The sequence below is a fragment of the Bombyx mandarina genome, chromosome 02, assembly GCF_030267445.1.
Source record: "Bombyx mandarina strain Sakado chromosome 02, ASM3026744v2".
Classification (NCBI taxonomy): Eukaryota; Metazoa; Arthropoda; class Insecta; order Lepidoptera; family Bombycidae; genus Bombyx; species Bombyx mandarina.
The window spans coordinates 3,164,207-3,192,039 of record NC_143209.1 but is presented as its reverse complement, the minus strand read 5'-3'; the positions used below and the strand labels follow the sequence as shown (position 1 = coordinate 3,192,039).

Genomic DNA, 27,833 nt, shown 5'->3' with positions numbered 1-27,833 from the left:
TGTAATGAAATTACAGTCGAACGTGCCTTGAATTTTTTTTTAATTACTGGTTGACCTAGCAGATTTCGTAGTGCCTCAATCGACAAATAAAAGACCTAAACTTTTGTATAAAATAAACTTAAAACAAACAAAAGGATTCCGTCCGACGGGGGACACATCAAAGGAAAAACAAATTTGTTATTTTTATTTAATTCCGGGCATTTTCATATTTGTCTACCTTTTAAACCTTCTCAGGACTTCTACAAATAATTCAAGACCAAAATTAGCCAAATCGGTCCAGCCGTTTTCGAGTTTTAGCGAGATTAACGAACAGCAGTTCATTTTTATATATAGAGATAGATTTAAATTCATACGATTTTTAAACTAATTAACTAATTTTGAATACGCTTTTATTAGTTTTTTTTTATTGCTTAGATGTGTGGACATACTCACAGCCCACCTGGTGTTAAGTGGTTACTGGAGCCCATAGACATCTACAACGTAAATGCGCCACACACCTTGAGATATAAGTTCTAAGGTCTCAGTATAGTTACAACGGCTGCCCCGCCCTTCAAACCGAAACGCATTACTGCTTCACGGCAGAAATAGGCGAGGCGGTGGTACCTACCCGTGCGGACTCACAAGAGGTCCTACCACCAGTTCTATTTGTATACGACGGAATCCTTTTAAGGTCCTTTTCCACTAACTTCAAGATTAACTTGAAAATTCGCATAAGTGTCAAGGATCAATATCATTCCACTTCCTGATCGGTATCAACAGAAAAAAGTTATAATAAATTTTTTGTTTGGTCGGTTTGGTTTTTTTTTATTAATTCTTTTTTAAACTACACCTCTTTATATACATATTTATTCTGTACGTGTGTTTGTCATTGAACTCCTCCTAAACGGCTGGACCGATTTTAATGAAACTTTCTGTGTACCTTGAAGTGGATTCGAAAATAGTTTAGATTTACTAATGAGCCCGGCAGATGGCGCTGCAGTCGGTATCTATCTTATTAATATTTCCTAGAAATAATGTATATGGCAAAACAACGTTTGCCGGGCCAGCCAGTATACTATGTGTAGTTCGAGGCTTATGGACTACAGCATGCGCTTGAATATATTTAAGCTACACGTTACATCAGAGTCCGTTTTCTTGTTTACGTATAAGACAAATCGTATCTTATCTTATACCTTTAAACGAGCAATTCTTGTATATATATTATTATAATCTGAATCTCGGAAACGGCTCCAAAGATTTTCATAAAATTTAGTATGCAGGGGATTTCGGGGGCGATAAATCGATCTAGCTACGATTTATATTCAGAAAATGTTGTTTTATTTGTGTTTTCAATAATCAACTCCTCCCGACATCTATTGGCGAATAATAGTACTATTTTTCTTAATTGAGGGCAACTAACCGCTTTAAAGAGACAACAAGATGGCGTTATAAAAAAAAAAACCAGCAAAGCTCGGTCATCATCTAGTGCTAATTATTCGTCTAAAATTCATTACACAGCGGTGTGAAAACTGTTACGGTAGTCGCTTTCGTGTTTTCATCTTCGTCTGCATCATAAGGAACGTTGCGATGATAATGATAAGGATGATAAATCGTCACTACAAAAGCTCCTTTACCGTTTACATTTGCAAATTAAATACGTAATAATATTAAAAATGAGAAAATTAATTCTTTGAGTTCCATCGCAACGTTCCGAAATTAATGCCTCTTACTTTCGTCATTCACGACAGGCCCGTAACTAAATCCCTCGTTCGCATACTCAATGGAGTTCGAATCCTGAACTCCGAGGACGCCTGCCTTCGCGACTCTGTGGCAGCAGCCTTTGAGTAGCCCGCCGCAGGTACCGTCCAAGAGGCCTCCGACCATCCAACAGTAAAAGAAAAACTCGCAGGAACCACCTTGGGGGCAGTTTTCGTCTCGCCTGTCCGCGGTGACCGGTAGCTCTTTGGCTTTTCGCTTCGACTGTACCGGGACGTTTAGAATCTCATTCATTCTCTCCATTTGTTCGTCGGTGATCGGTTTGAATTCCGGCAATACGATGTTGCGTTTACTTATGTTCGGGAATAGTGAATTGTCGTCGCTTTTTCTTACACCTTCAGTCTGAACGAACATGGGCTTTCGTAGCTTTTGATCGGCTTTATTACGAGCTCGATGTGGTACGTTGGCATCTGTGCGGGATGGAAAAAAAAAGAATGAAGCTTTAATATAAATATATACAAAAAAATAAGTCGGTTTTGTTAAATAATAGACAGTTTAGTCGTGCGGTAAAGCTAAAAAATTAGTAATTAAATGAACCGATGATAGCTTAGGTAAGACCAGTGATGACGGTAAAATCGGTAATTGTTTGGGTGAAATTAGTAATAAGTTTAACTTGGTGATTGCTTAGGTAAGATTAGTAATAAGAAAAAATTTGTTATAGTGTGTGTAAATTCGAATTCAGAGCTATTAATTAGTGGACAGTACATTATACAAGAAAGCTCATTACGAGCGAAAAAGGTTATTGCAAGATAAACGGAAAACAATATCAATTCACAAGCTTAAACGACGAACAAAACCGAATTGAATTGAAATTTATAATATTTATTAATTGAATTGAATTATTCAATGGAATATTTATAAATTTTAATTGAACTAATTTAATTGATTGTAATGTAATAAACACGTTTGATGTTTGACTTATTTATATCAATAAAATGCACACAGGTAAACGTGACAATAGATGAATATCGGCGCGTGTGGAAGATTGAGAAATAAAAGCAATGCTTGTTCTTTTCCCCTACCTATTCGCTGGAAGCTTAAGGCTGTTAAGTGCTTACTGCCATAGTTACAACGGCTGCCCCACGCTTCAACCCGAAACGCATTACTGCTTCACGGCAAAAATAGGCAGGGTGGTGGTACGTACCCGTACGGACTCGCAAGAGGTCCTACCACCACGTTTAAATGTATACTAATATAGTTAATAAACAGCCAAATAATGAGCAAACAAAACTGTTCATCAAACAATGTTTGTCTGATGTGGGAATCGAACTCGTGCCCATCGTGGCAAGGACCATTTTCTCCTACCTATTCACTGGCAACCTAAAGGGGCTATTTTAGCTTTAAGCGAATGGGTAGGTGAGCTCACCGGTTTGCAGAATCTACCACCGGATCGGAACCGCGACCCACTGAGAAGATCCGGCGAGAAACTCAGTGGGCTGCGTCTATGAGTTAGTTCGCTCGTCGAACCCTTCGTCGTAATCGACGAGGACAGTGACCAGTGCAGCAACCGCCATGATCACGGGTAGACTAGAGAGACGCAAAGGGCAAACAAATCTGGCTACCTTCTTTCTAGTCTGCGGTCCTTACCATTGAATCTCGACGCTTCTCCTCGACGATCCACACATACGATAAAACAGATTTTCACTTTTAATGAATTCCCAAACATTTCTGGTGGTAGGACCTCTTGTGAGTCCGCGCGGGTAGGTACCACCACCCTGCCTATTAAAATTTCTGCCGTGAAGCAGTCATACGTTTCGGACTTCGGTGTGAAGGATGGGGCAGCCGTTGTAACTATACTGAGACCTTAGAACTTATATCTCAACGTGGGTGGCGCATTTACGTTGTAGATGTCTATAGGGCTCCAGTAACCACTTAACACCAGGTGAGCTGCGAGCTCGTCCACCAATCTAAACAAAAAAAAGAACGCTATGAATAAACCCGCTAAAATGCTACAATACTTTTGTTTTAAACCATTCTTTACAAACATGCGGCAGCTACACAAAGCAACTATTACAAAATAAAACGCGTATTATTATTAATTGTAAGAGCAATTAATTGCGTACGTTCGAACGTTCGGGGACATAAATGTGAAAGCTAAAACAGTATTGAGTAACAACACCTTCAATCCATACGATTAATGACAAAACTTTTGGGTAAAGTAATATATTTATTGACCAATATTGTCAAAATTCTTTGTACTGTATAATGGGAATGCAATCTATATATTAATACGTGAAACAAAAACTTTGTATCCCTTTTTACGAAAATTGCGCGGACGGAGAAGTATGACACTATTCCACACTTATAGAGAATATAGAGAAGAAGTGCACAATGCTAATATTTTTTTAAAATAATGCATAAAAGATACATTAAATCAATAAAGAAAACATTACACACACTACATACCATGTATTTGACGCACACACGCATGCATACTATTTATTGTCAAACTTTTGTTCTTGACGTCCGTTGTCAAATTGAGAATAGATTAAATATTGTTTGTCTTTGTTAATATTTTTTATAGTGTACTCTTGGCGAAATTTGTGATTATAGAAGTATAAAATACAATCTTAATAGTGTACAAACTTACAATTCCAATTAATTATAGTCGAATTTCGACTACTGCGGGATCTCTAGTTATTTTTTATTGCCTAGATGGGTGAACCAGCTCACGGCCCAGCTGGTATTAAGTGCTCATCGGAGCCTTTATGCATCTACAGCGTAAATGCTGCCACCCACCTCGAGACATGAGTTCTAAGGTTTCCGTTTTAACAGTACAACGGCTGCGTCACCCTTCAAATCAAAATGTATTACTGCTTTACAGCAGAAATAATCAAATAAATAATAATGCACGAACCAGACGACAAGGAACGAATTGACCATTCTCTTATGTACATAAAATAGACGACAAAAGAACAAATCGACCGTTCACTAGAGGGGCTGTGAGCTCATCCACCCAGCGATGCCACAATTTGCCCCACAAAAAAATATATAAGTACTAGCTGACCCGGCAAACGTTGTTTTGCCATAATTATAAAAGATTTCTAGGGAATTTCTAGTGTAGATAAATACTAACTTATTGTAAGTGTGTAAGGATGTGGTAAATGAGTGAAAATTTAGGATTGTATGTTTTTTTGTACGCTCTATCATAAAAAAATAAAAACAAAAAATTTTGTCTAAAAAATAAAAAATATTAGGGATGGACCACCCTTAACATTTAGGGGGATGAAAAATAGATGTTGTTCGATTCTCAACCCTGACCGATATGCACGCTAAGATTCACGAAAATCGGTCAAGCCGTTTCGGAGGAGTTCAATCACGCACCCCGTGACACGAGAATTTTATATATTAGATGTGTCGCACTTTCTGATTCCCACAATTTCTCGACATTCCCGTAGACAATCCTAGTTTGGGGCCAGATAAAACTGAAAGAAAGAAAGAAAGAAAGAAAGAAAATCTTTATTCGCCAGAAATATAGTTTACAAGATATGGGACATAACTTCATATATTTCGCCTGTTTAGGCATGCGAAAATTTAATTTATTTTTATATTAATTATAACACAAAATTTACTAAATCTATCTATTTTTACATTCTATCACTTCTTATTCTAATATTTTATTATGTACAACACTTATCATTTAAAAATTCTTGTGACTTGCCCCTCGGCTAATGTTATTATATTCTGAATACCGCCCATGTTCACTAGTTCCGTGTTGGGTAATGCGCGTTGCTTTACTCGAAAGTCGATTTCGGAATAAAGAAACATATTGGAGGTCCGGAGAGAGTGATTCAGACAGACGGGAACACCAGATATTAACTATATACTAACTAAACAGTAACTATATAAAAAAATTTTTTTTTATCGCTTTGATGGGTGGACGAGCTCACATAGAAATCTACAACGTAAATGCGCCACCCATCTTGAGATATAAGTTCTAAGGTCTCAGTATAGTTACAACGGCTACCCCACCCTTCAAACCGAAACGCATTACTGCTTCACGGCAGAAATAGGCAGGGCGGTGGTACCTACCCGTGCGGACTCACAAGAGGTCCTACCACCAGTGATAACGCAAATTATAATTTTGCGGGTTTGACTTTTATTACACGATGCTATTCCTTCACCGTGGAAGTCAATCCTGAACATTTGTTGAGTACGTATTTCATTAGAAAAATTGGTACCCACCTGCGGGATTCGAACATCGGTGCATCGCAACAACGAATGCACCGGACGTCTTATCCTTTAGGCCACGACGACTTCGAAATACATTAGTGTTAATGTCCTGTCCCCAGTAACAACACGATAATTCCGACGAAGACGGCGCGGTTATGACGAAACCAACAAATTATGAGACAATAAGCCATTTCGGACATGAAAGCTGATTCACTCTCACTTTCGTTTTGTTGTGATGTCATTTCGTGTATACGGAGTGATTTACGGGCATACTTAGTTTCACGACTTTTTTATTACGGGCAGCGGGCCGAATTTGGTTAGGTTTTCGCGCTTGGGGCGCACGGAGTCTTGACAAATCACCACAAGCACCGGTGACCGTCCTCGTCGAACCCGTCGCTTGCGACGAAGGGCTCGACGAGCGAATTAACCCACAGACACAGCCCACTGATTTTCTCGCCGGATCTTCTCAGTGGGTCGCGTTTCCGATCCGGTGGTAGATTCTGCGAAGCACTGCTCTTGCTAGGGTCAGTGATAGTAACACTCCGGTTTGAGCCCCGTGAGCTCACCTACACACGTTAGGGTGAAGCTGAAATAGCCTCTCAAGGCTATCAGCATAGGTAGGAAAAAAAACAATTGACTAGTCTATAGTTGTCAGGAGCGTACCGTGGGACAAATTTTTTACCTACCCACCAAACGACTTCCCTTGCACTCTCGCACCCGACGTTACTATCTCCAAGGGGGCTACCACGGTTAACACTGCAACCAGACTCATGGCACCACTACGGGCACGCCCGAACAATGGGTCAATCAGGCGAATGTTGACAACCAACCACGCCTGTCTCCGCGGAACGACGGCCCATCTAGCCGGCTGGGCGTTGCCGCTGGATCAGAACCAGACTTCCGGGTTGGAACGCGATACACCGTCGACCAGATTGCTCATCCACAGTTCATCCAGCGATGAGGGTACGCGGACCAAAGCCTAATTTAAATGAGGTATATATCTGCCAATAGCCTTGAGGGGCTACTTCACCTTGACTGGTGAGCTTCTCTGAATATATTTTTTACTTAATTGGGTGGACGAGCACACAGCCCACCTAGTGTTAAGTGGTTACTGGAGCCCATAGACATCTACGACGTAAATGCGCCACCCACCTTGAGATATCAGTTCTAAGATCTCAAGTACATTTACAACGGCTGCCCCACCCTTCAAACCGAAACGCATTACTGCTTCACGGCCGAAATAGGCAGGATGGTGGTACCTACTAGCGCGGACTCACACGAGGTCCTACCACCAGTAGGATGGGCCAGATGCAGCTGCAGGATTTAAGCCCATACATAGTCGCATAGCTAGATACGAATACAACAGACGTCTTATCCTTTAGACCACAATGAGCCTTAAGTTGAAGTGCTCATCTAAGCTAACAACCTGGGCAGCTCTGTTGACTCGAACATCGAGAACCAGATTATATACATAAAGAAAATAAATCCACTTTCCATTAAAATTCTTCATAAGTATTTCCTGATTTGTAAGGAAAAACCGACTTGCGCTAATGTCATTGACATTCGACTCGTAGAAAGAGATGGAAAAACGTTCAGCCTCGGGCGTGAGAGGGACGGGTGCGCGGCGTACATGCGTTGTCACGTGTTACGGGCGGTAGTGAAATCTTTATTAAGGCGAAGCTAAAAGAACATCCCATAACGAATATTCGTATTTAATGGAAACGTATTGTAGTTTTACTGGTATTAGGACCTCATGTGAGTCCGCGCGGGTGGGTACCACCGCCCCGCCTATTTCTGTCGTGAAGCAGCAATGCGTTTCGGCTTGAAGGGCGGGGCAGCCGTTGTAACTATACTGAGACCTTAGAACTTATATCTCAAGGTGGGTGGCGCATTTGCGTTGTAAATGTCCATAGGCTATAATAATATAACCTTTAATATTATAAAGCTGAAGAGTTTGTTTGTTTGTTTGAACGCGATAATCTCAGGAACTGCTAGTCCGATTTGAAAAATTCTTTCAGTGTTAGATAGCCCATTTAATGAGGAAGGCTATAGGCTCTATATAATTAATATTAATATTATAAAGCTGAAGAGTTTGTTTGTTTGTTTGAGCGCGATAATCTCAGGAACCACTGGTCCGATTTGAAAAAAATATTTCAGTGTTAGATAGCCCATTTAGTGAGGAAAGCTATAGGCTCTATATAATCTATATTGATATTATGAAGCTGAAGTTTTTTTTTGTTAGAACGGGGATAATCTCAGGAACTACGGACTAATACTATTATTCAAAAATACTTTCACTTCTACGTAAATGAAGAGGCGGGTAAAATTTAGCGTTATGCCAAAGTAACTATTCCAAGCGATCGAAGTCGCGGGCAAAAGCTAGTGACTTCATATACTTATTACAGATGCTTTCTTTTTCAGGTTCAATGAAATATGTGCGAGCGTATTCGCCTTAAGTTGCATCGCGCAACAGCAAATGCACAGTTAAGCGCATCAAGGGTTGTCAGACTTAGCGGAATTAGTAAATTAAAAAGTTGGGGAAATTTCGAGTATGCAAAATTTAAAATCGGTTAATTATTGGGAGACTCATGTTTTTTTTTATTGCTTAGATGTGTGGTTAAGTTGTCACTGGAGCTCATAGAGATCTACAACGTAAATGCACCACACACCTTGAAATAACAGTTCTAAGGTCTCAGTATAGTTACAACGGCTGTCCCGCCCTTCAAATCGAAACGCATTACTGCTTCACGGCAGAAATAGGCAGGGTGGTGGTACCTAATCGCGCGGACTGACAAGAGGTCCTACAACCAGTATAAATGTGTATCAATCTCTCGACTACTTTTACAGCGACTCAATGAAGCGTTCCAATGTAACTATGTAATTGAATATTCTAGAAAAAAATTGAGATATTCGATGGTTATGACGTCATCTAACAAGAAACCTTTCTACCCAGTAACGAGACCCATTAAGAGAAGTGCCAAAATTTAAAATTTCATTAAATTAATTAATACCAACCGTAATATCAATTAGTATGAGCAATTAAATATAAACAAAGTAATTCATATTGTACTGGTTCCTTATATTATGTGCGTTTTAGGTAACAACGGGTCGTGTATCTATGTCAGTGTTACGAAGTTTATTATACGATTAGTTACGAGTTTAAGCTCCGACGCACATTGTAAGATCGTGTCAGATGTATTTTCTTTATATTCCTGTCTTTTCACCGTCATGGAACGTTTTTGTTTCACATACACACGTGATGCAATTTTAAATATAACAACAATTATTAAATTACTCTTTTAATACTATTTAATAATAAGGATTGCGATGCGTCACTGGAGCCTTAAAACCATGGTTTTTCTTTCCAACCTTTTAACTCTGCAGTGGAAAATAAATAAATAAAACATTACACAGCTTAATGAGGGAGGACCTCTTGTGCGTCCGCACGGGTAGGTACCACCACCCCGCCTATTTCTGCCGTGAAGCAGTAATGCGTTTCAGTTTGATGGGTGGGGCAGCCGTTGTAACTGTACTGAGACCTTAAAACTCATATCTCAAGGTGGATGGTGACATTTACGTTGTAGATGACTATGGGCTCCAGTAACCACTTAAGACCAGGTGGGCTGTGAGCTCGTCCACCCATCTAAGCAATAAATAAATAAAAAATGCTAAAGATTTGGTTCCAGTAAGACATATTTAATGATTAAGTACTGTATTTTCAAGTACAAGTTTCCTAAGAAACAAACATATCAATTTCGATTATCTATAAAAATTCAGGCATCAACTTTAATACTGACAGAAAATACTTGGGCCTATGCTTATCACACACGTATTTGCCGAGTTTTTTTTTTCATCCTTCTTATCCGAGTATGGCAACCCTAAAATCTCTAAGACGACTCAACACACCACTAAAAAGGTCGACAATAAATTTTAATATGAAATACGTTGCGTAACGCACATTAAGAATGCAGTTTGAAAGATTAAGAAAGAACAAGTTACAAAAACAAGTTAAACATAACGGTTTATCTAAATAAAATTTTCTACACGTGTCTTTTTATAACCCAACCTTAAATGAAGAAGGGAGGGTCTTCTTCTAAATCTGACTCTGCGTTTATTTTGAAGCCTTAAGATTATGACGTCCGGTGTCGATCTAACGACGCGACTGTGACGATGTTTTCTCCGATGCATTACTTAGCTTATGTTCACGAACGATTTCCAACGATGAAGAAATGATATTGTTTAACAAAAATTAAAATTTTAATTTTCATAATTCTCTTCTTCTTCTTCTTAGTCGAATACTTCATTGCTGAAGGTCGTGTCTTTGAAAGCCTTTCGCGGCTCTTCGTATCCTCAGCTTCCATTTGCTTCGGTTTTCGGCTTCTCTCAGGGCGTTCGCAACGGAGAGTCCAGTGAGTGCAGTTATCTGATCCGACCAACGGTTTGGTGGCCGGCCGGCGGGTCTTTTCCCTTCTACCTTGCCCACCACAATCAATTTACGGTAGGCAGCGGCTTGGCTCTGCCCCTGGCATTGCTGAAGTCCATGGGCGACGGTAACCACTCACCATCAGGTGGGCCGTATGCTCGTCTGCCTACAAGGGCAATAAAAAAATAAAAAAATAAATCTTTCAAGGTTGTCTGGTGGCCGCCGAGCAATGTAACCAAAGTAACCAAGAACTTTTCATAATTACGCGACACAAATCTCAAATCTTGAGTTCATCAGGTCATTCACGTTGTACTTATGATAAGCATATATATAATTCTATACTAATATTATAAAGAGGAAATATTTGTTTGTTTGTTTGTATTGAATAGGCTCCGAAACTACTGAACCGATTCGAAAAATTCTTTCACTGTTTGGAAGCTACACTATTCCCGAGTGACATAGGCTATAATCTTTTTTGAAAAAAATTAGGGATCCTTACTAAAACTCTAATAACGTAAACCAAAGTGTAAAAAATTTATTGGTGCCCTGGAGGTCTTTCCAGTTTTAGCAGGACAGGTGGGCGAGCAAAGGCTAAGCCAGGAGGTGTGAGATTTGCTAACAGCTGCCCGAGCGCCTCCGAAGGAGACCTAACAACTCAAGAGCAGCTGCTTAGCAAATGAATCTACTACCGGATCGGAATCGCGAACTGCTGAGAAGATCCGGCGAGAAACTCAGCGGGCTGATGTATGGATTAGGGGTGAGAATATTATTGGTCGGGACATTTATATATGCATTCTTATTTTGTATATGTCGTCAGCGCGATTGTTACGCCGGTAAGAGTAACGCCATCTATCGCCGAATAGTCGAACGAATATCGAAGGATCTAGTAGCATCTAGAACGCTCGAGAAGTACAACGCCATCTATTGTCAGATAGCGGAAACACACAATACTAGAGGTTTGTGGAATATTCTCGACGATTCTAGGGATTTCGTCTCGACTATAAAAGCGTCGGAACTACTCGAAGCGAAACAGCAAACGGATCACATGAAGCGAAGCGCAAGACGCGAATTGAAAATTTTGAAGTGTTTGTGAAGCGTTTTCAGTATTCTAATTGCTAATATAGTGCTAACTTGTAATTCGGCAGAATTTTTATTTATCCCGAACCCCAACGCGTAACACGATTCAAAAACGCGACAAATATATTTTTTTATTGCTTAGATGGGTGGACGAGCTCACAGCCCACCTGATTTTAAGTGGTTACTAGACCCCATAGACATCTACAGAGTAAATGCGCCAACCACCTTGAGATATAAGTTCTAAGGTCTCAGTAATGTATGTATGTAATGTATGCTATTATGTTTTATAATAGCTACCGGAATACGCCCTAGTATCGATCTAGTCCCGTAAACTAGCGCACCAAATATTATACTATCAATACATTAATACGTGAAGCAAAAACTTTGTATCCCTTTTTACGAAAACTGCGAGGACGGAGGAGTATGAAATTTTCTACAATTATAGAGAATATAGAGAAGAAGTGCACAATGCAAATTTTTTTTTTTAAATAATGCATAAAAGATACATTACATCAATAAAGAAAACATTACATACATTACATACCATGTATTTGACGCGCACACGCATGCATACTATTTAATGTCAAACTTTTGTTCTTGACGTCTGTTGTAAATTGAGAATAGATTAAATATTGTTGGTCTTTGTGGTCTTTTTAATGTATTTTTATAGTGTAGTCTTGGCAAAATTTGTGATTATAGAAGTATAAAATACAATCATAATAGTGTACAAACTTACAATTCCAATTAATTATAGTCGAATTTCGACTACTGCGGGACCTCGAGTACTATCAATTGGCAGTCATAAAAATTAAAAAAAGCGGAAACAGAAACTGGGTTACGAATAAAAACGCATCGATTTGACCGAACGAAAATCGATTACGTAAAACGATTACGATAAATCGTTTCTGTGTCAAAATACACATTATATGAAAATGTCGAATTTATTATACAATACATTAAATATTACGTGGCTAACGTTACGAACGTTTAACTGGTGGTTAGGACCTCTGGTAAGCCCGCGCGGGTAGGCACCACCGCCATGCGTTTCGGTTTGAAATCTGTTGAATCTCGTGTTCCTGATCTGGATTAAAATTATAATTTGTGTAATTACTGGTGGTAGGACCTCTTGTGAGTCTGCACGGATAGGTACCACAACTCGGCCTATTTCAGCCGTGAAGCAGTAATGCGTTTCGGTTTGAAGGATGGGGCAGCCGTTGTAACTATACTTAGAACTCATATCTCAAGGTGGGTAGCGGCATTTGCGTTGTAGATGTCTATGGGCTCCGGTCACAACTTCACATCAGGTGGGCCGTGAGCTCCTTTGTTTAGAATTTCTTTTGTTTTAAAATACTATAATATATGAACTAAAGAAACATTCTTTTATAGCAAGCAATTAATTTTATCTTTTTTTTAGCCTACCCACATCGTTGTAAATGTTAGAGCGAAGGTATAAAACTATTGTATAGTTATTGGTCCTTGACGCTTGTGCGAATTTCCGAGTTAAATAATAAATAAATAAATAAATAAATATTTACTAACAATCACGCCACGTTAACTGGTCCCGTGATAAGTTCGTAAAGAACTTGTGTTACAGATAACGGAAATAAATGTAAGTTATTTATTTTACACATACATATTATATTTAATATACATCCATAAACCTGGAAAAGACATTTATATTTATCATACAAATATCTTCCCTTGGCGGGATTCGAACCCGCGACCCCCTTGTGTAGTGACCGTGTCACTTACCACTACACCAGACGGCCGTTAGTCTGGCAACAAGAAGTCGTCGAAAATGACGTTCAAAGATTCCGATACACAACACAAACCAAACATACAGACATACGAAGCTGATATAAATAATTGTAATATAGACATGCTTTAACAAAAACCGACTTCAAATAGAAAATAAAAAAGATATTCCAAAACAAATAAATATACACTAAAAACAATAATCATCGAAATCGGTTGACGTGATATTGAGTTATTGAGTTATTCATCTATTTGTCGCGCACGTACTTAATGAAAATTTAAGACTTACTCGAGGTCCCGCAGTAGTCGAAATTCGACTATAATTAATTGGAATTGTAAGTTTGTACACTATTATGATTGTATTTTATACTTCTATAATCACAAATTTCGCCAAGGCTACACTATAAAAAAATATTAATAAAGACAAACAATATTTAATTTTAATCTATTCTCAATTTGACCACAGACGTCAAGAACAAAAGTTTGACAATAAATAGTATGCATGCGTGTGTGCGTCAAATACATGGTATGTAGTGTGTGTAATGTTTTCTTTATGGATTTAATGTATCTTTTATGCATAATTTAAAAATAATATTATCATTGTGCATTTCTTCTCTATATTCTCTATAAGTGTTGGAAAATTTCATACTCCTCCGTCCGCGCAATTTTCGTAAAAAGGGATACAAAGTTTTTGCTTCACGTATTAATATATAGATATGGTTTTCTCATGGATACCATTATCAGAACTGGACTAAATTGAAATGGAACCACACGGGAAGCGTCAACTTCCCGATAAAAAAGAATCATCAAAACCGATTCACCCAGTCAAAAGTTATGAGGTAACAAATAAAAAAAAACATACAGTCGAATTGAGAACCTCCTCCTTTAGAAAGCGCGTACCAATGCTGACTCAAATCTTGATAAAAAATTAATTGGATAGCGCGACAAGCGCCATCCTTCAAGTTCAGTCGAATTGTCAACTAATCTTTTTTTTATTTATTGCTTAGATGGGTGGACGAGCTCACAGCCCACCTGGTGTTAAGTGGTTACTGGAGTACATAGATAGACATCTACAACGTAAATGCGCCACCCACCTTAAGATAAGAATTCCAAGGTCTCAGTCTAGTTACAACGGCCGCCCTACCGCATTACCTACTGCTTCACGGCAGAAATAGGTGGGGTGGTGGTACCTATCCGTGCGAACTTAGAAGAGGTCCTACCACTAGTAAAAAATCTGTCTTCTATCTAATCTTCTAATCTATCTAATCTTCTTTGAAGTCGACTAAAAAATTATACTTTTACTAAATCGCATTGTTATTAAGTTATTTTATTTTTTAATGAAATGATAAAATCAAAGTGATATACCTACCCAAGCACGCGCGTCCGAACTTCCCACGGAATAAGGCTAGACGCAGACAATAGTTTTCCCCGGCCGTGGGATCGGAGTGAAATGTTTAGTTTCACTGATCGGATGGAATAAAAAAACGGCGATAACACGTGGGAAGCCAGCATTGTTCATAATAGGAAAGTGGCCGCAGGAAAATCAACGGAACGTCACTCTAAGCTTTGGAGCTGAAAGTGTGTCTCAAATAAAAGTGAAGTTGAAAATTGGTTAATATTCGTAATGAAAGTCTTCGTGTACCGGTATCGCAGCCTTTAACCTTCGATAAATCGACTCTCTATTAATGCGTATAAAGTGCGGAGCGTCAGAATACCGACTATTTTGTTTTTTTTTTTCCTTCCTAAGCTGATAGCCTTGAGAAGCTATTTCAGCGTAACCTTAACTAGTAGGTGAGCTCACGGGGCTCAAACCTGACGACGTTGCTAACACGAACCCTAGCAAGAGCCGTGCATCGCAGAATCTACCATGGGATCGGAAACGCGACCCACTGAGAAGATCCGGCGAGAAACTCAGTGTGCACATACCGACTATTAGGTATCGACCTATACCGAAGTGTCTTAGCACGCACACGTAAAAAGTTTTTAATGAGTTTATAACATTTATAAATAATCATACTTTTTTTTTTATTACGTTTGTAAGCAGACGAGCGTACGGCCCACCTGATGGTAAGTGGTTACCGTCGCCCATGGACTTCAGCAATGCCAGGAGCAGAGTCAAGCCGCTGCCTACCGCTTAATACTCTCCACAAGCCTCGTTTGAAGAAGGACATGTCATAGCGCTCGGGAAACATCGTGGAGAAAAGTTAATGTTTTTTATAAGATACTTTTTTTTACTTCAAAAATCTTTAAGCAATTCCTGCAGAATATGTGAAATTAAGTCCAGCACTAAAAAGGATTAAAACAATAAACTCATCAGCCGGAAATGACCGTAAAAAAATAATCCGAAATGACTTCGTGGATTCCGAAGCGATTGTAAGCACTAAAGTACACTAACTGACATACGGACCGTGTGTCACCCAAAGGGCAATAAAAAAACACCTTATCCTCAATCTGTAGTCGCGGTGATCTACAAAATGCAACTAGTCTTGACTTTTTGGCGGGAACGCGAGGAGTGAAGTTGTGTGATTTGTTTTATTTTATCTATTTAGTGTTCCTTCAGGCTTAAATGTGTAATTAAGGTGGTTTATTAACTGTTTAATATCTGTGAAAGTGCACGAATGTGGGAAAATGAAATAAAATGCCGCTGGACGTAACTTCTCGGGATCCTCCAAAAAGTCTACTGAAAAAATCTCAGTAAATGACCATTATTTTACTGAGATTATATTTCATCCCATATCATCTCATTTCATTTAATTTCATCCCAGTTGATTAATATCTCAAATTAATCATCTTCATTTTATTTCAGTCCATATTATACAATGTATCATTTTTCATAATAATATTATAAAACTGAAGAGTTTGTTTGTTTGAACGCGTTAATCTCAGGAACTACTGGTCCGATTTGAAAAATTCTTTCAGTATTAGATAGCTCATTTATTGAGGAAGGCTATAGGCTATATAACATCACGGTAAGGCCAATACAAGTGGAGCACCAATAAAGAATGTTTCAAAACAGGGGTTTAAATAGCTCCTTAACATTCTATAATTCAAAAATATTTTCACTTTCTACATAAATGAAGTGGTGGTAAAATTTAGCGTTATGCCAAAGTAACTATTCCACGCGGACGGAGTCGCGGGCAAAAGCTAGTTTTTCATAAAAATAAGTATAGAAATTAAAATAAAGTATGACCTAAAAGTCTCAGTTACCAGGTCATAAAATCTCTTAAAAAAAAAGCAACTAGTCTTCGTTACGTGCTTAATTCGATTATCGAAAACAAACATTCGCCGTCTCTTTCCGTCGTTACGTCTTAGACAGAGATAGGAGTTGGCCCGTTTTACATAAGTCGATTGCGTCAACGTTTCCGAAGACTCTATCATTGTGTAATCTGAAAGCGGAACATGGAAAGTGTCTCGTTCGCCTTTCGGTGTTACAAGCTTTGAAGTTATTTATTTATTTATTTAAGGATTACCGACAGGGTTTACAGTAAGACATAAAATAACATTGACATGTATAGAGCAATTGATAACTGCAACTCTAATTAGAGGTAATCACAGCATGCATTACATTAATATATCAGTAGAGATTTAACAATACTATTAATAATAATAATAAATTAAAAACAAAAGAAAGACATTAAGGACAGTAATACCCGAGTACTCAGACCAAGGCTGAGGCTGAGGTTCAACAACAACTTTTTTATAATTTTGTTCCTGAATATTGGAAGGCAATCGCCAAATATGTCAAGGTTTTCAGCTTTTCTGACTAACAGGCGACCGGTCGTAGAAACACATGTCGAATGCCTAACCTCTATCCCATATGGTGGTACCGAAGTGAATGTCCATATGGGACCCATGTCGCTATAGCCCAGACGTTAATAACCTGTCTCTAACGCAATAAAAAAATAGTTCATTTTGTGGTGGTCACCGTTGAGACTATTTCATATGAGTCGTCTATTATCAAAGGTGGCAATCTGTGCATTTGAACAAAAAAATGTTATTGATATGTCAATACAGATTGATTTGAATATAATCGTCTCCTTCAAAGAATACGGTTCAAAACTTGCATTAAATAAAGGTTAATACTTAACCTGTTATTTATCTAAGATGTCGTTCAGAAGAGTTTTGTGACTGCCAATGGAATACAAAGTCAATAATTCGTTTTTCTGATTTACCAATAATTGTCCAAAAGTCACATTGCCGGCTTTGATAATAGTCGACTCATATATTAACGTCTGTTCATCACAAAAGAAGAAGTTCTGTTATTGTTTACTGGTGGTAGGACCTTTTGAGAGTCCGCGCGGGTAGGTACCACCACCCCGCCTATTTCTGCCGTGAAGCAGTATTGCGGTTCGGTTTGAAGGGCGGGGCAGCCGTTGTAACTATACTGAGACCTTAGAACTTATATCTCGAGGTGGGTGGCGCATTTACGTTGTAGATGTTTATGGGCTCCAGTAACCACTTAACACCAGGTGGGCTGTGAGCTCGTCCATCCATCCATCTAAGGAATAAAAAAAAAGCCTCTCAAGGCTATCAACTCAGGTAGGAAAACATAAAGCTGATGCGATTCTTAAATGAAAATCGTCGGAAATCAAACGAGGAGGAAGGCTCATACATACATAGAGCTGCAACTAAGCCAACAGTGCGTGTACAAGTAAAAGTCTTCTTTTATACAATCATAAAATCATTATCATACACGCACGCGAACGAAATCGAGAGTTTCTGTTATTGAACAAGCAAATTTAGTCCTTAACGCAGGCACAGAAGGCACAACGTTGCGCAACAGAATAATGGATATACAACTTTACCTAAATCATTATAACGCTTGCGCTTATGTAAAAGGAAATTTAATCCTTGTGCCGATGACGAAAGGAATACAATTGTGTAAATGTATGAGTATTTACGCGCTAATCGTTTAGATCTTAAAAATGTATAAATGAAATTCATTGAGTTCGAAATGTTCTAAATACTAAAATTTGCCACGCTGGTCCTTATTGAATTGAGTTACTTCAGTGTTACGGAAAGGACGAAAACAATTATTATTATCTATATATTAATACGTGAAGCAAAAACTTTGTATCCCTTTCTACGAAAATTGCGCGGACGGAGGAGTATGAAATTTTCTACACTTATAGAGAACATAGAGAAGAAGTGCACAATGCTAATATATTTTTATAATAATGCATAAAAGATACATTAAATCAATAAAGAAAACATCACACACACTAAATACCATGTATTTGACGCACACACGCATGCATACTGTTTATTGTCAAACTTTTGTTCTTGACGCCTGTTGTAAAATTGAGAATAGATTAAACAATGTCTTTATTAATATTTTTTATAGCGTAGCCTTGGCGAAATTTGTGATTATAGAAGTATAAAATACTAGCGACCCGCCCTCGCTTCGCTTCGGAAACATTAAAACACACATGAAACCAAAAAAATATTTTTTTTTTTTTTTTTTTAAATAGCCTATGTTCATCAGGGACAATGTCGGCTTCTAATGGAAAAAGAATTTTTCAAATCGGTCCAGTAGTTTCGGAGCCTATTCGAAACAAACAAACAAACAAATCTTTCCTCTTTATAATATTAGTATAGACAATCATAATAGTGTACAAACTTATAATTCCAATTAATTATAGTCGAATTTCGACTACTGCGGAACCTCTAGTTATTATTATTATTTTAAAAAATTCTTTCTCAGCTTGCGCTGGTAGTACTTTAGTGACATTTACGGAGTAATCGCTCAAGTAAATGTCACGGTTTCTTGAGGTTGGCTAATTAAGTGTGTTCTATTGTATTACGTGGTTGTTATTAATTATTATTATTATTATTTATTTAAAATCTTATTAATTACATAATATTTTTTAAAAAGGATATTAAAAATACAATTTTCAAAAAACACTATATAAAAATAGATTGCCGCTGATGGCGGTGTCTACGACACAAGCCACCAGTGGTTAGGACTCCAGAGTGAGAAACCTCCTCACAATGCGTGCAGTATCGAGGATAACTGCTTTCTGTATTAGGACCTTAACCCAGCTGGATAACGAAAGTTTCTTAAGATGTTGATCGAAACTTTTCGCTATCAAGCCGTGTACCGACACAACTATTGGAACAATGATGGTTGAATCAACATGCCACATGGCGGTAGTCTCCTGGGCCAGGTCTAAATATTTTATTACTATTATTATTATTATTGTGTATCTTTATTTACGAGTAGTAAGCATTACTTATAACATAATATGTTAGTAACTTAAAAACTGTGTCAAAAATTAATGTGGCATTATCTGATATATATATTTTATTGCTTATATGTGTGGACGAGCTCACAGCCCACCTGGTGTTAAGTGGTTACTGGAGCCCATAGACATATACAACGTAAATGCGCCACACACCTTGAGATATAAGTTCTAAGGTCTCAGTATAGCTACAACGGCTACCCCACCCTTCAAACCGAAACGCATTACTGCTTCACGGCAGAAATAGGCAGGATGGTGGTACTTACCCGTGCGGCCCTACAAGAGGTCCTACCACAAGTAAGTTCACAAGAGCGGCAGTAAAATGTGGCATCATGTGATATATAACAACAAACAATACAATATTATATATATAAGCAGAGTATGTGAATAGGTTTTTGTAAATATTCCGCAGACTTCTTATGGTATTTTAAATTGAGGTTAAACGAGCTGTAAATATAGTTAAGTTATAAAACCCCTCTGATATTAATGTTTGTCTGTGCGCAACGGCCGTCTGGTGCAGTGGTAAGTGACATGGTTACTACAAAAGGAGGTCGCGGGTTCGAATCCCGCCAAGCGAAGATACTTGTATGATAAATATAAAATGTCTTTTCCAGGGTTATGGATGTATATTAAATATGTGTATGTGTATAATAAAAATATTACATTTATTTCCGTTATCTGGTGTACCTGTAACACAAGTTCTTTACGAACTTACCACGGGACCAGTTAACGTGGCGTGATTGTTAGTAAATATTTATTATTATTATTATTTTTTGTATTGTGTTTCGCGAAATACTTAAGATATTTCGGTATAATGAAGATCACGGGCCTATGCCAAGTGAGCTTCATTTTCTACTTGAAGAATATTTAAGTCTTCCTGCAAGAATTGACGGACTATACGGCATGTGTTTAATATTGCGGCTTCTTGCATGGTCATGTACGTGTTCTCTGCTATATCTAATATTTTTAAAGACTGGAGTAGGTGTTTAGGTATAACGCCTGTACTGGATAGCACCAGTGGTACAATGTAGACTTTGTTCATTTTCCAGATTCTTAAAATTTCTCCCTTTAATTCTGTATATTTATTTACTTTTTCAGCTATTGATCTCTGTATATTATTGGTTTTAGGAACTGCTATGTCTATTAAATGTACTACTTTATTTATTATTATTATTATTATAACCTGTGTACACGTATCTGGCGTTACAACTATGCCGGAGATCTAAATGCTCTGACGAGTATAATTTTTTGTACATACCCTGGAATATCATTGGATAGCATTGTGTTAGAAAGATCCTAGAACCCTAATTGCGGAAACTTGTTTTGCACTACCTAAATAATTATTTTAAACTACTTTTACGGTTTAGACTCGTATTTCAAATGTCAACAAGTTTCCGAAGTTTCGAAAACCGTACAGTATTCACGGTCTGGGTCTAGCCGTAGTTAATAACACAAAGTCTAGTCTAATGAAACAAAGTCTGGCAGGTTTTATTACCCACCAGACTAGACCGTAAGAGTAATTTTCGGGTAGCTATTAGCAAATCCCACCCCTCCTGGCTGAGCCCTTGCTCGTCCACCTGTCCTGGTGAAACTGGAAAGGCCTCCGGGCCACTAGTAATCTTTCTATCATAAAAAAAGGAATTTTAATTATGTCTCCGCCAAACGAAAACCGAAGAATACCGTATTTAATAAGATATATTAATATATATTTTATTTATTTTAAGTGAAATAGATGTTTTTTCTGATTGTCTCACTACTTACAGGAAAAATCTGTCGCGGATCATCTCCCAATTAAATTAATCTTAAGCAATGAATGAAATGTATTCAAATCTTAGCTGTATATTTTTTTATTTTTGTTGTTAATGCACTGTCGATTGCACCTATAATTGAGGTGACATCTGCCATGAACTTTTGTCAATTTGTCAATGTTTTGTATTGATGATCACTTTGTTGGTGCAACTTAATAAATAAATAAATAATTAATTTTATTTTGATTAAATTAATTTTATTGGATGCAGTGCTAATGAGTAAATAATTTTTATTCACGAATTAATCACTAATAGCGAACCCAGGATGTTATTGTTAATGAGTTTGACGACCGTACTGTGCCGAACCGGTTTTGTTTTCGAGTCAAAAATTAAATATTTATTAAACATACTCCGCTAATTTCTGAAAAGAAATTTTTTCTCTCACTTATATTTCTTTTACTTTTAACACTGAATTTAAATCTAAGCTATCTTAATTTATTGTGTAACAATGAAATAGTGTTCTTTTTAACTCCTGTATTATTACGAACGCCAAACAAAAGGCTGAGAGATTTTTAATGTGATTAGTTAATATTGTTTTCCGCCTAAATTAGCATTAGCAACAAGAAGTTCTGAGACATATATTTTGAAATTTTAAGCGACTGACTAAAATGGCTGTGAAGCAGTGATATATATATTTTTTAATAAACCATCAACATATTTACAACGATTGGCTTAAACAAGATCTGTTCTTCGGGTGTAATGTTACAATTGTGTTTGTCTAAGTTATCTGGTATGGGTAAGGTGCGACAATTTACATAATGCAAGATATTTTATGTTCGACTTGACGAAGTAAAAGTTAGGGGCTTAAAAAAAAGGGGGGGATATAAATCGTCTTACTTCTAATGCTGCTGTCAGACCAAAGTGCTCGCGAGCCAACTCAAGTCAAACCAGAAAAGTGCACTATCTATTCCTAGGGGAAACCACTCGCAAATTAACCTCTATATTGTCCCGTCTGTGAGAACTCTGGCCCTCATAAGCCCTACTGCTTCTCTAATACAAATAAAAACCAACCTTTATCGGGGAAGATCTCAGCGCTGCCCGCGCCAAGATCCTGCAGGGCTTGCTCATCAACGCCGACGTCGCTCAATCCAAAATTCTGATCACGGAACACAACATTGTCCACGCCGGGACCCGCGTGCGAGTTCGTCACTGTCACACTATCAGAAGCGTACGGAAACACGACCCTTGGACTGCGAGCCCGCCAGCCTGAGTAATACCCGTTTCGGACCGCCGGCGCGAAATTTACAGGCGCAAATGGCTCGAAGCTGAACCCGGGCGCGTACGGCCCAAACCTCTGCTGGTACAACGGCTGGCTCGGCGTCCGGAATCGCGGCTCGTAATACCGCTCGTGGCCCGACGGCTCGGCCTTAACGTCCGACCCGTCCGAAGTAAACTCGTAGTCAGTGTTATCATCGAACTTTATCTTCGAGTTTTGGCCCGTTGTCAGATCAATCTCGCCGTTACCGAAATTCCCATTTTGTCTATCGTCCAAGAACATGACTCTCTGTCTGCCGCGTCTCCTGTATATGTTCTTCGATATGAACATGACGTTTTTGTATGGCTTCTGATAGACAGCGACGGCTCGGGACGACTCTGCCGCTGCCACCGAAGCCGCCACAAGCAGTATCACTTTCCATTTGTTTTGCCTGAACATATTGATCGCGGTCACTGAACCGGTGTGTGCACTTTCATTGCGTATTAAAAAAATAAATAAAAATAAATATATTTTTTTTTATTAAAAACTTTTAGTACATTTTTTGACGACGCCTCAATGTTTTTTTTTTGCGGGTTTTTTTTTTGTTTTGTTTTAGGTTACGTGCGGACGCGACGGCGGTCGTCTGGAGACTGGCCGTTCGCAGGGCGAAGCTACGCGAGGCTTACGTAAAGTCGGTGACGTGAGGCTCTTACGTAAGCTCGCAGATTAGACGGCTGTTTTGTATGGGATTCACGGCGCGCGACGCGGTAAGTGGGACGCGCGTTATCTACGCTGTAAGTGGTTCTGAGAATTACGTTTAATCAATCGTTGATATGGTATATCGGTGCTAGCGTCCTGCGAAATCCTTTCACGAACAACATTTATGTTAAAAAATAGAAATTAACTTTTAATAAATTTTATCATCATTCTATTATATTTATAATCATTTTTTTCTTACACTATGTTTAATTAAAATTTATTTTCTATTTTTTAGTTGGTTTTTCTATAAAAGCGTATTTTGTTAGTTTTTTTTTAACTACATATTATTTCTTTTTCATTTTTTAGTTGAATTTAATTTTTTTCAATTTTTTCTTTTATATTTTATTATTGTCCTTAATAAGTACACAAAATTTCGAGTTAATCCGACGTTTTGAAGGGGGTCAAAATCATGTTCAAAGATTCCGTTACATACTAACATACAAACAACTCAAGCTAATAAAAGCGTATTAATAAAGATCTCATGCCATACGAAAGCTTAGCACCTTCGTAAACATAAAACCTATACCTGATGACAGCATATCTACAATTTTTTGTCAGTTTTCATCTAAGATCTTATGCTATTAGCCAGCTTTTATGATACGTGCGGGCAAACATGTTATTACATCTCTGAGCTACGGTATCCGCTTAACGTTGGGTGGCCCATTGTATGCGTCTATGCGTTTCCATTGGAAGAATGAAACAACTGTTATAAAACGTCTTAAGACGAGCTACAATATTTACATCGAGCTTCGAAGCTCACATCAAACTTATCAGTATTTAAATTGTTATTGCACAACGGTACCTAAAGGTAGCATTAAAATAAGTTGTAAGAATACGGTAAAATATTAACGACTAAATAAGTAGGATTTTGAGTTAAAAACCAACAGAGCTTTTTATTTGTTAATTTCGAACAAAAGACTTCAACGGGTGCTCCTTTAATGTCACTTTTATTTTACTACGTGAAGAAAAATAACCTATCGAATTTGTATTTAATTTGCTATCTGATTCATGAGATCTCAACTTTTATACTGTTTTAAATAAATTTTTCACAGAACACAAAATATTCTTCAAATATATTTTAATTTAATTTATTTTTTTCAAATCTTATAATATGTTTTAAAAATCTTCTAATCTGAATGATATCGCATTTATAGATAACATTAGAACCAAATTGCAATAAATAATAAAATATTATAATAAAAACATCGAAGTGCTGATGCTAATACCAAATAGGGGAGCGAGGGGCTTGTTGTAACAGGGGTAAGTAGTAACAGCCTCTTTTCACTAGGATCTTAAACAATATTAGCGTATTTCTTTGACTCGATTTGACCTACAAACCGCACCGCATCATTTTACCATAGCCAATGTCCAGTCGACCAGCGCAATGAGCGAAAATGTGCATGCGCCTCATTTTTGCCAGGTAATATAAAATTGTACTGTCGTAAAATTTTGGTTTACGTTATTATTATCGACCAATTTCAAATTTTCTATATCTTATTTACATTCAAATTTATTTATCTCTGATAATGTGTAACAGTTTTTAAGATCGCTAAATTGTTTAAATAGTTATCCTGATAAATTTTAAAAATCATACCGTGGGGTTAGTTGTAACAAAATACCGGGGCTTGTTGTAACATGTTAAAACAGTCTACAAAAACTTTTTCACTATCGAAGATTAGACCTCTACGAAAGGCGCCACCAAGAATTGACGTGAATTGACGACCAGTATTGACAGAAACTCCCAAAAAACAAGCCTTACAAAAGGAATATAAGGAAAAGATAGAGAAATAACAGAAAAAAGATGACAAAATTAAAGAAATAGGTAAAGGAAAAGGGAGGGGAAAGGCAAAGGTAAATCAACAAAAAATAAAACCGGAGTGGACAGAGTTAAAAAAAAGATTTAATGTTCAGATTCAGAATCTGAATCAGAAGAGTGGTCTGGTATGTGGTGAAGCTTACACAGATTCAAATAAAGAAGATTGTATCATTTGTAAGATGGGGGTACTTGTAGGATGTGTTACTGGAGACACTATAATAATATCTTCTATTTGTATTAATTGTAGCGCAGATGAAGACTGAATTCAATTATAATGAAACCCATCAAATGTTGATATAAGTGCAATACTTTGTTAGATAAATATTAAAAAGAGATAATTACGAAGCATAGCTTAGATATAAATAATTTAATTATATACTTACTGTGACTTAAAAGTACCATGATGATTATAAGTAGTGTTTAAGTGTAGTGTATTTAAGTTGATTTTTGATAACAATTACATAATACCTACTTTAGGAAGGTGTCAATTTTGTTAAAAATAAACAAAGAATTGTCGTTACTTCTTGCCCCGGTAGACGTTACAACTTGCCCCAAGCACGAGGTAAGTTGTAACACCGCACTTCTTCTAGAAAACAATTAATTGTAAAATAATGACCAATAGTTATGTTACTATTTTTACTTGATTTGGTAGAGGAAGAGTTACAGCATCCATCCGTCTTTATTTAGTAGCAATTTAATCAGTAAATCTCAAGATATATTAGTTTTCATGAAAACTGTTACAACAAGCCCCTCTCTCCCCTACAACGGACAAGATAAATGTCGCGAACCAAGAAATTAAACCAAATAGCCTTTCCCCCTCGATATATTTGTATCATTAAAAAATTTTCATTAAGAGCCATCTGTTGAGGGAAACCAAAACTATTTATGTTACACGCTACTTTGTGTAAATCGGTGCAATGAAAGGAGTCGAGTGAATAACTCCTTATGTCGACCAATAGATGGCACTGTCAAAGTTAATATTGGAGTTTCACTACAACTCATAAGGTTTTTTCCTACCTATGCTGATAGCCTTGAGAGGCTATTTCAGCTTCACCCTAACGTGTGTAGGTGAGCTCACGGGGCTCAAACCGGAATGTTGCTAACACTGACCCTAGCAAGAGCAGTGCTTCGCAGTATCTACCACCGGATCGGAAACGCGACCCACTGATAAAGATCCGGCGAGAAACTCAGTGGGCTCTGTCTATGGGTTAAACTAATAGGTGGCGCAGTGCTTTCGTTCACTGAGTTTCTCGTCGCGTATTCTCAAGGGGCCATGATTTCGATCCGATGATATATTCAGCGAAGCACTGCTCTTGCTAGGGTCAGTGTTAGCAAATTCTCTCATGACGAGTCCGTGAGCTCACCTACTCATCTGTGTGCTTAGTGCGAGTTTCTTAACGTTTTCGATAGCGTTAAAGTTAACTCAACTTTGTATGCAGTTGGAACAGCGCCCCTAGCGGCAAACGTACGCAAACGATCCCATTTCATACAAATTTGAGTTAACTTTTACGCTATCGAGAACGTTAAAAAATCCGCACTAAACACACAGCGGTTTATATTTTAACAAAACTAATCTATATCTATACTAATCTATACTAATATTATAAAGAGGAAAGATTTGTTTGTTTGTTTGTTTCGAATAGGCTCCGAAACTACTGGACCGATTAGAAAAATTATTTTTCCATTAGAAGCCGACATTGTCCCTGATGAACATAGGCTACTTTTTTTTTATTTTTTTATTTTTTGTTTCATGTGTGTTTTAATGTTTCCGAAGCGAAGCGAGGGCGGGTCGCTATCCCTAATAAGTAAATTGATAAATAACGATGTGTTCTTTCTTACGTTACAAATTTAATTTTAATCCTCTACTTGGGTGTACCTTTACGCTTAATTGTTACTAGTGGTCCCGCAGTAGTCGAAATTCAGGAATGAATGATCACGGACACAGTCCGAGAAAGATACTAAATCGTCGCAGCATGATAAGAGTAACCGTAACTATAATGGGGGATAAGGGTCAGAAGACTTAGATAAGCCTGGGCAACAGGAAAATCGCGGCCAATCGCTGTACGACCATTTTTGTTAGCTGACAATTACCCTCAAAATTAGATTAAATCTATCTATATATATATAAGTGAATTGCTGTTCGTTAGTCTCGCTAAAACTCAAGAACGGCTGGACCGATTTGACTAATTTTGGTCTTGAATTATTTGTGGAGGTCCAGAGAAGGTTTAAAAGGTTAGATAAATATGAAAATGTTCGGAATTAAATAAAAATAACAATTTTGTTTTTCCTTTGATGTGTCCCCCCGTCGGACGGATTCCTTTTTATTTTTTAAGTTTATTTTATACGTTATCGATTGAGTACGAAGTCTGTCGGGTCAGCTAGTATTTCGATATAATTTGGTCGTGATTTCGATCTGGTTGTAGATTCAACAAAGCACTGCTCTTGCTAGGGCTAGGGTTACCAAATCCGTCAGGCTGGGCCCGCGAGCCGGCCTACACGTTGATTGAATCTAGTATAACCCCTCGAGATTACTAGAATAGGCAAAAAAAGCACTGAAAGGGATTTCTTTCGACCTCCGAGCGCATGACTAAGAAATAAATCGCGCGGCGCCGCGGACACAAGCGTTACGATTTTAATGTTACTTCTTACAGTTTCGCTTTGCTTGTCATTAAAACAGCGAACTCCATTGAGCGTGTAGAAGACAATTAAATTTTACTATAACAACATGCTTTCCTAATGCCACGTGACATGGGCGCGTTAATACCTGAGGCGGCACAGACGACAGTGTGAACTGTGAAACCAGCTTTACAGCCGCGTCCCAGTTCCAAAC

General features: G+C 37.8%; 1 protein-coding gene across 2 annotated transcripts in view; it reads right to left on the bottom strand.

Moving 5' to 3' along the window:
* The window catches only part of LOC114242004 (uncharacterized), a 53,747-nt gene extending 30,732 nt beyond the window's left edge, over positions 1–23,015 (bottom strand). For both annotated transcript variants that reach the window (XM_089735198.1, XM_028173021.2), the window contains exons 1-2: positions 22,245–23,015; positions 1,710–2,165 (exon numbers count right to left, since the gene is read on the bottom strand). In XM_089735198.1, the coding sequence (XP_089591324.1) occupies positions 1,710–2,165; positions 22,245–22,887 (1,099 nt within the window). In that variant the 5' untranslated portion in view covers positions 22,888–23,015. The remainder of the gene's footprint in view (positions 1–1,709; positions 2,166–22,244) is intronic.
* Between the last annotated feature and the right edge of the window lie 4,818 nt (positions 23,016–27,833).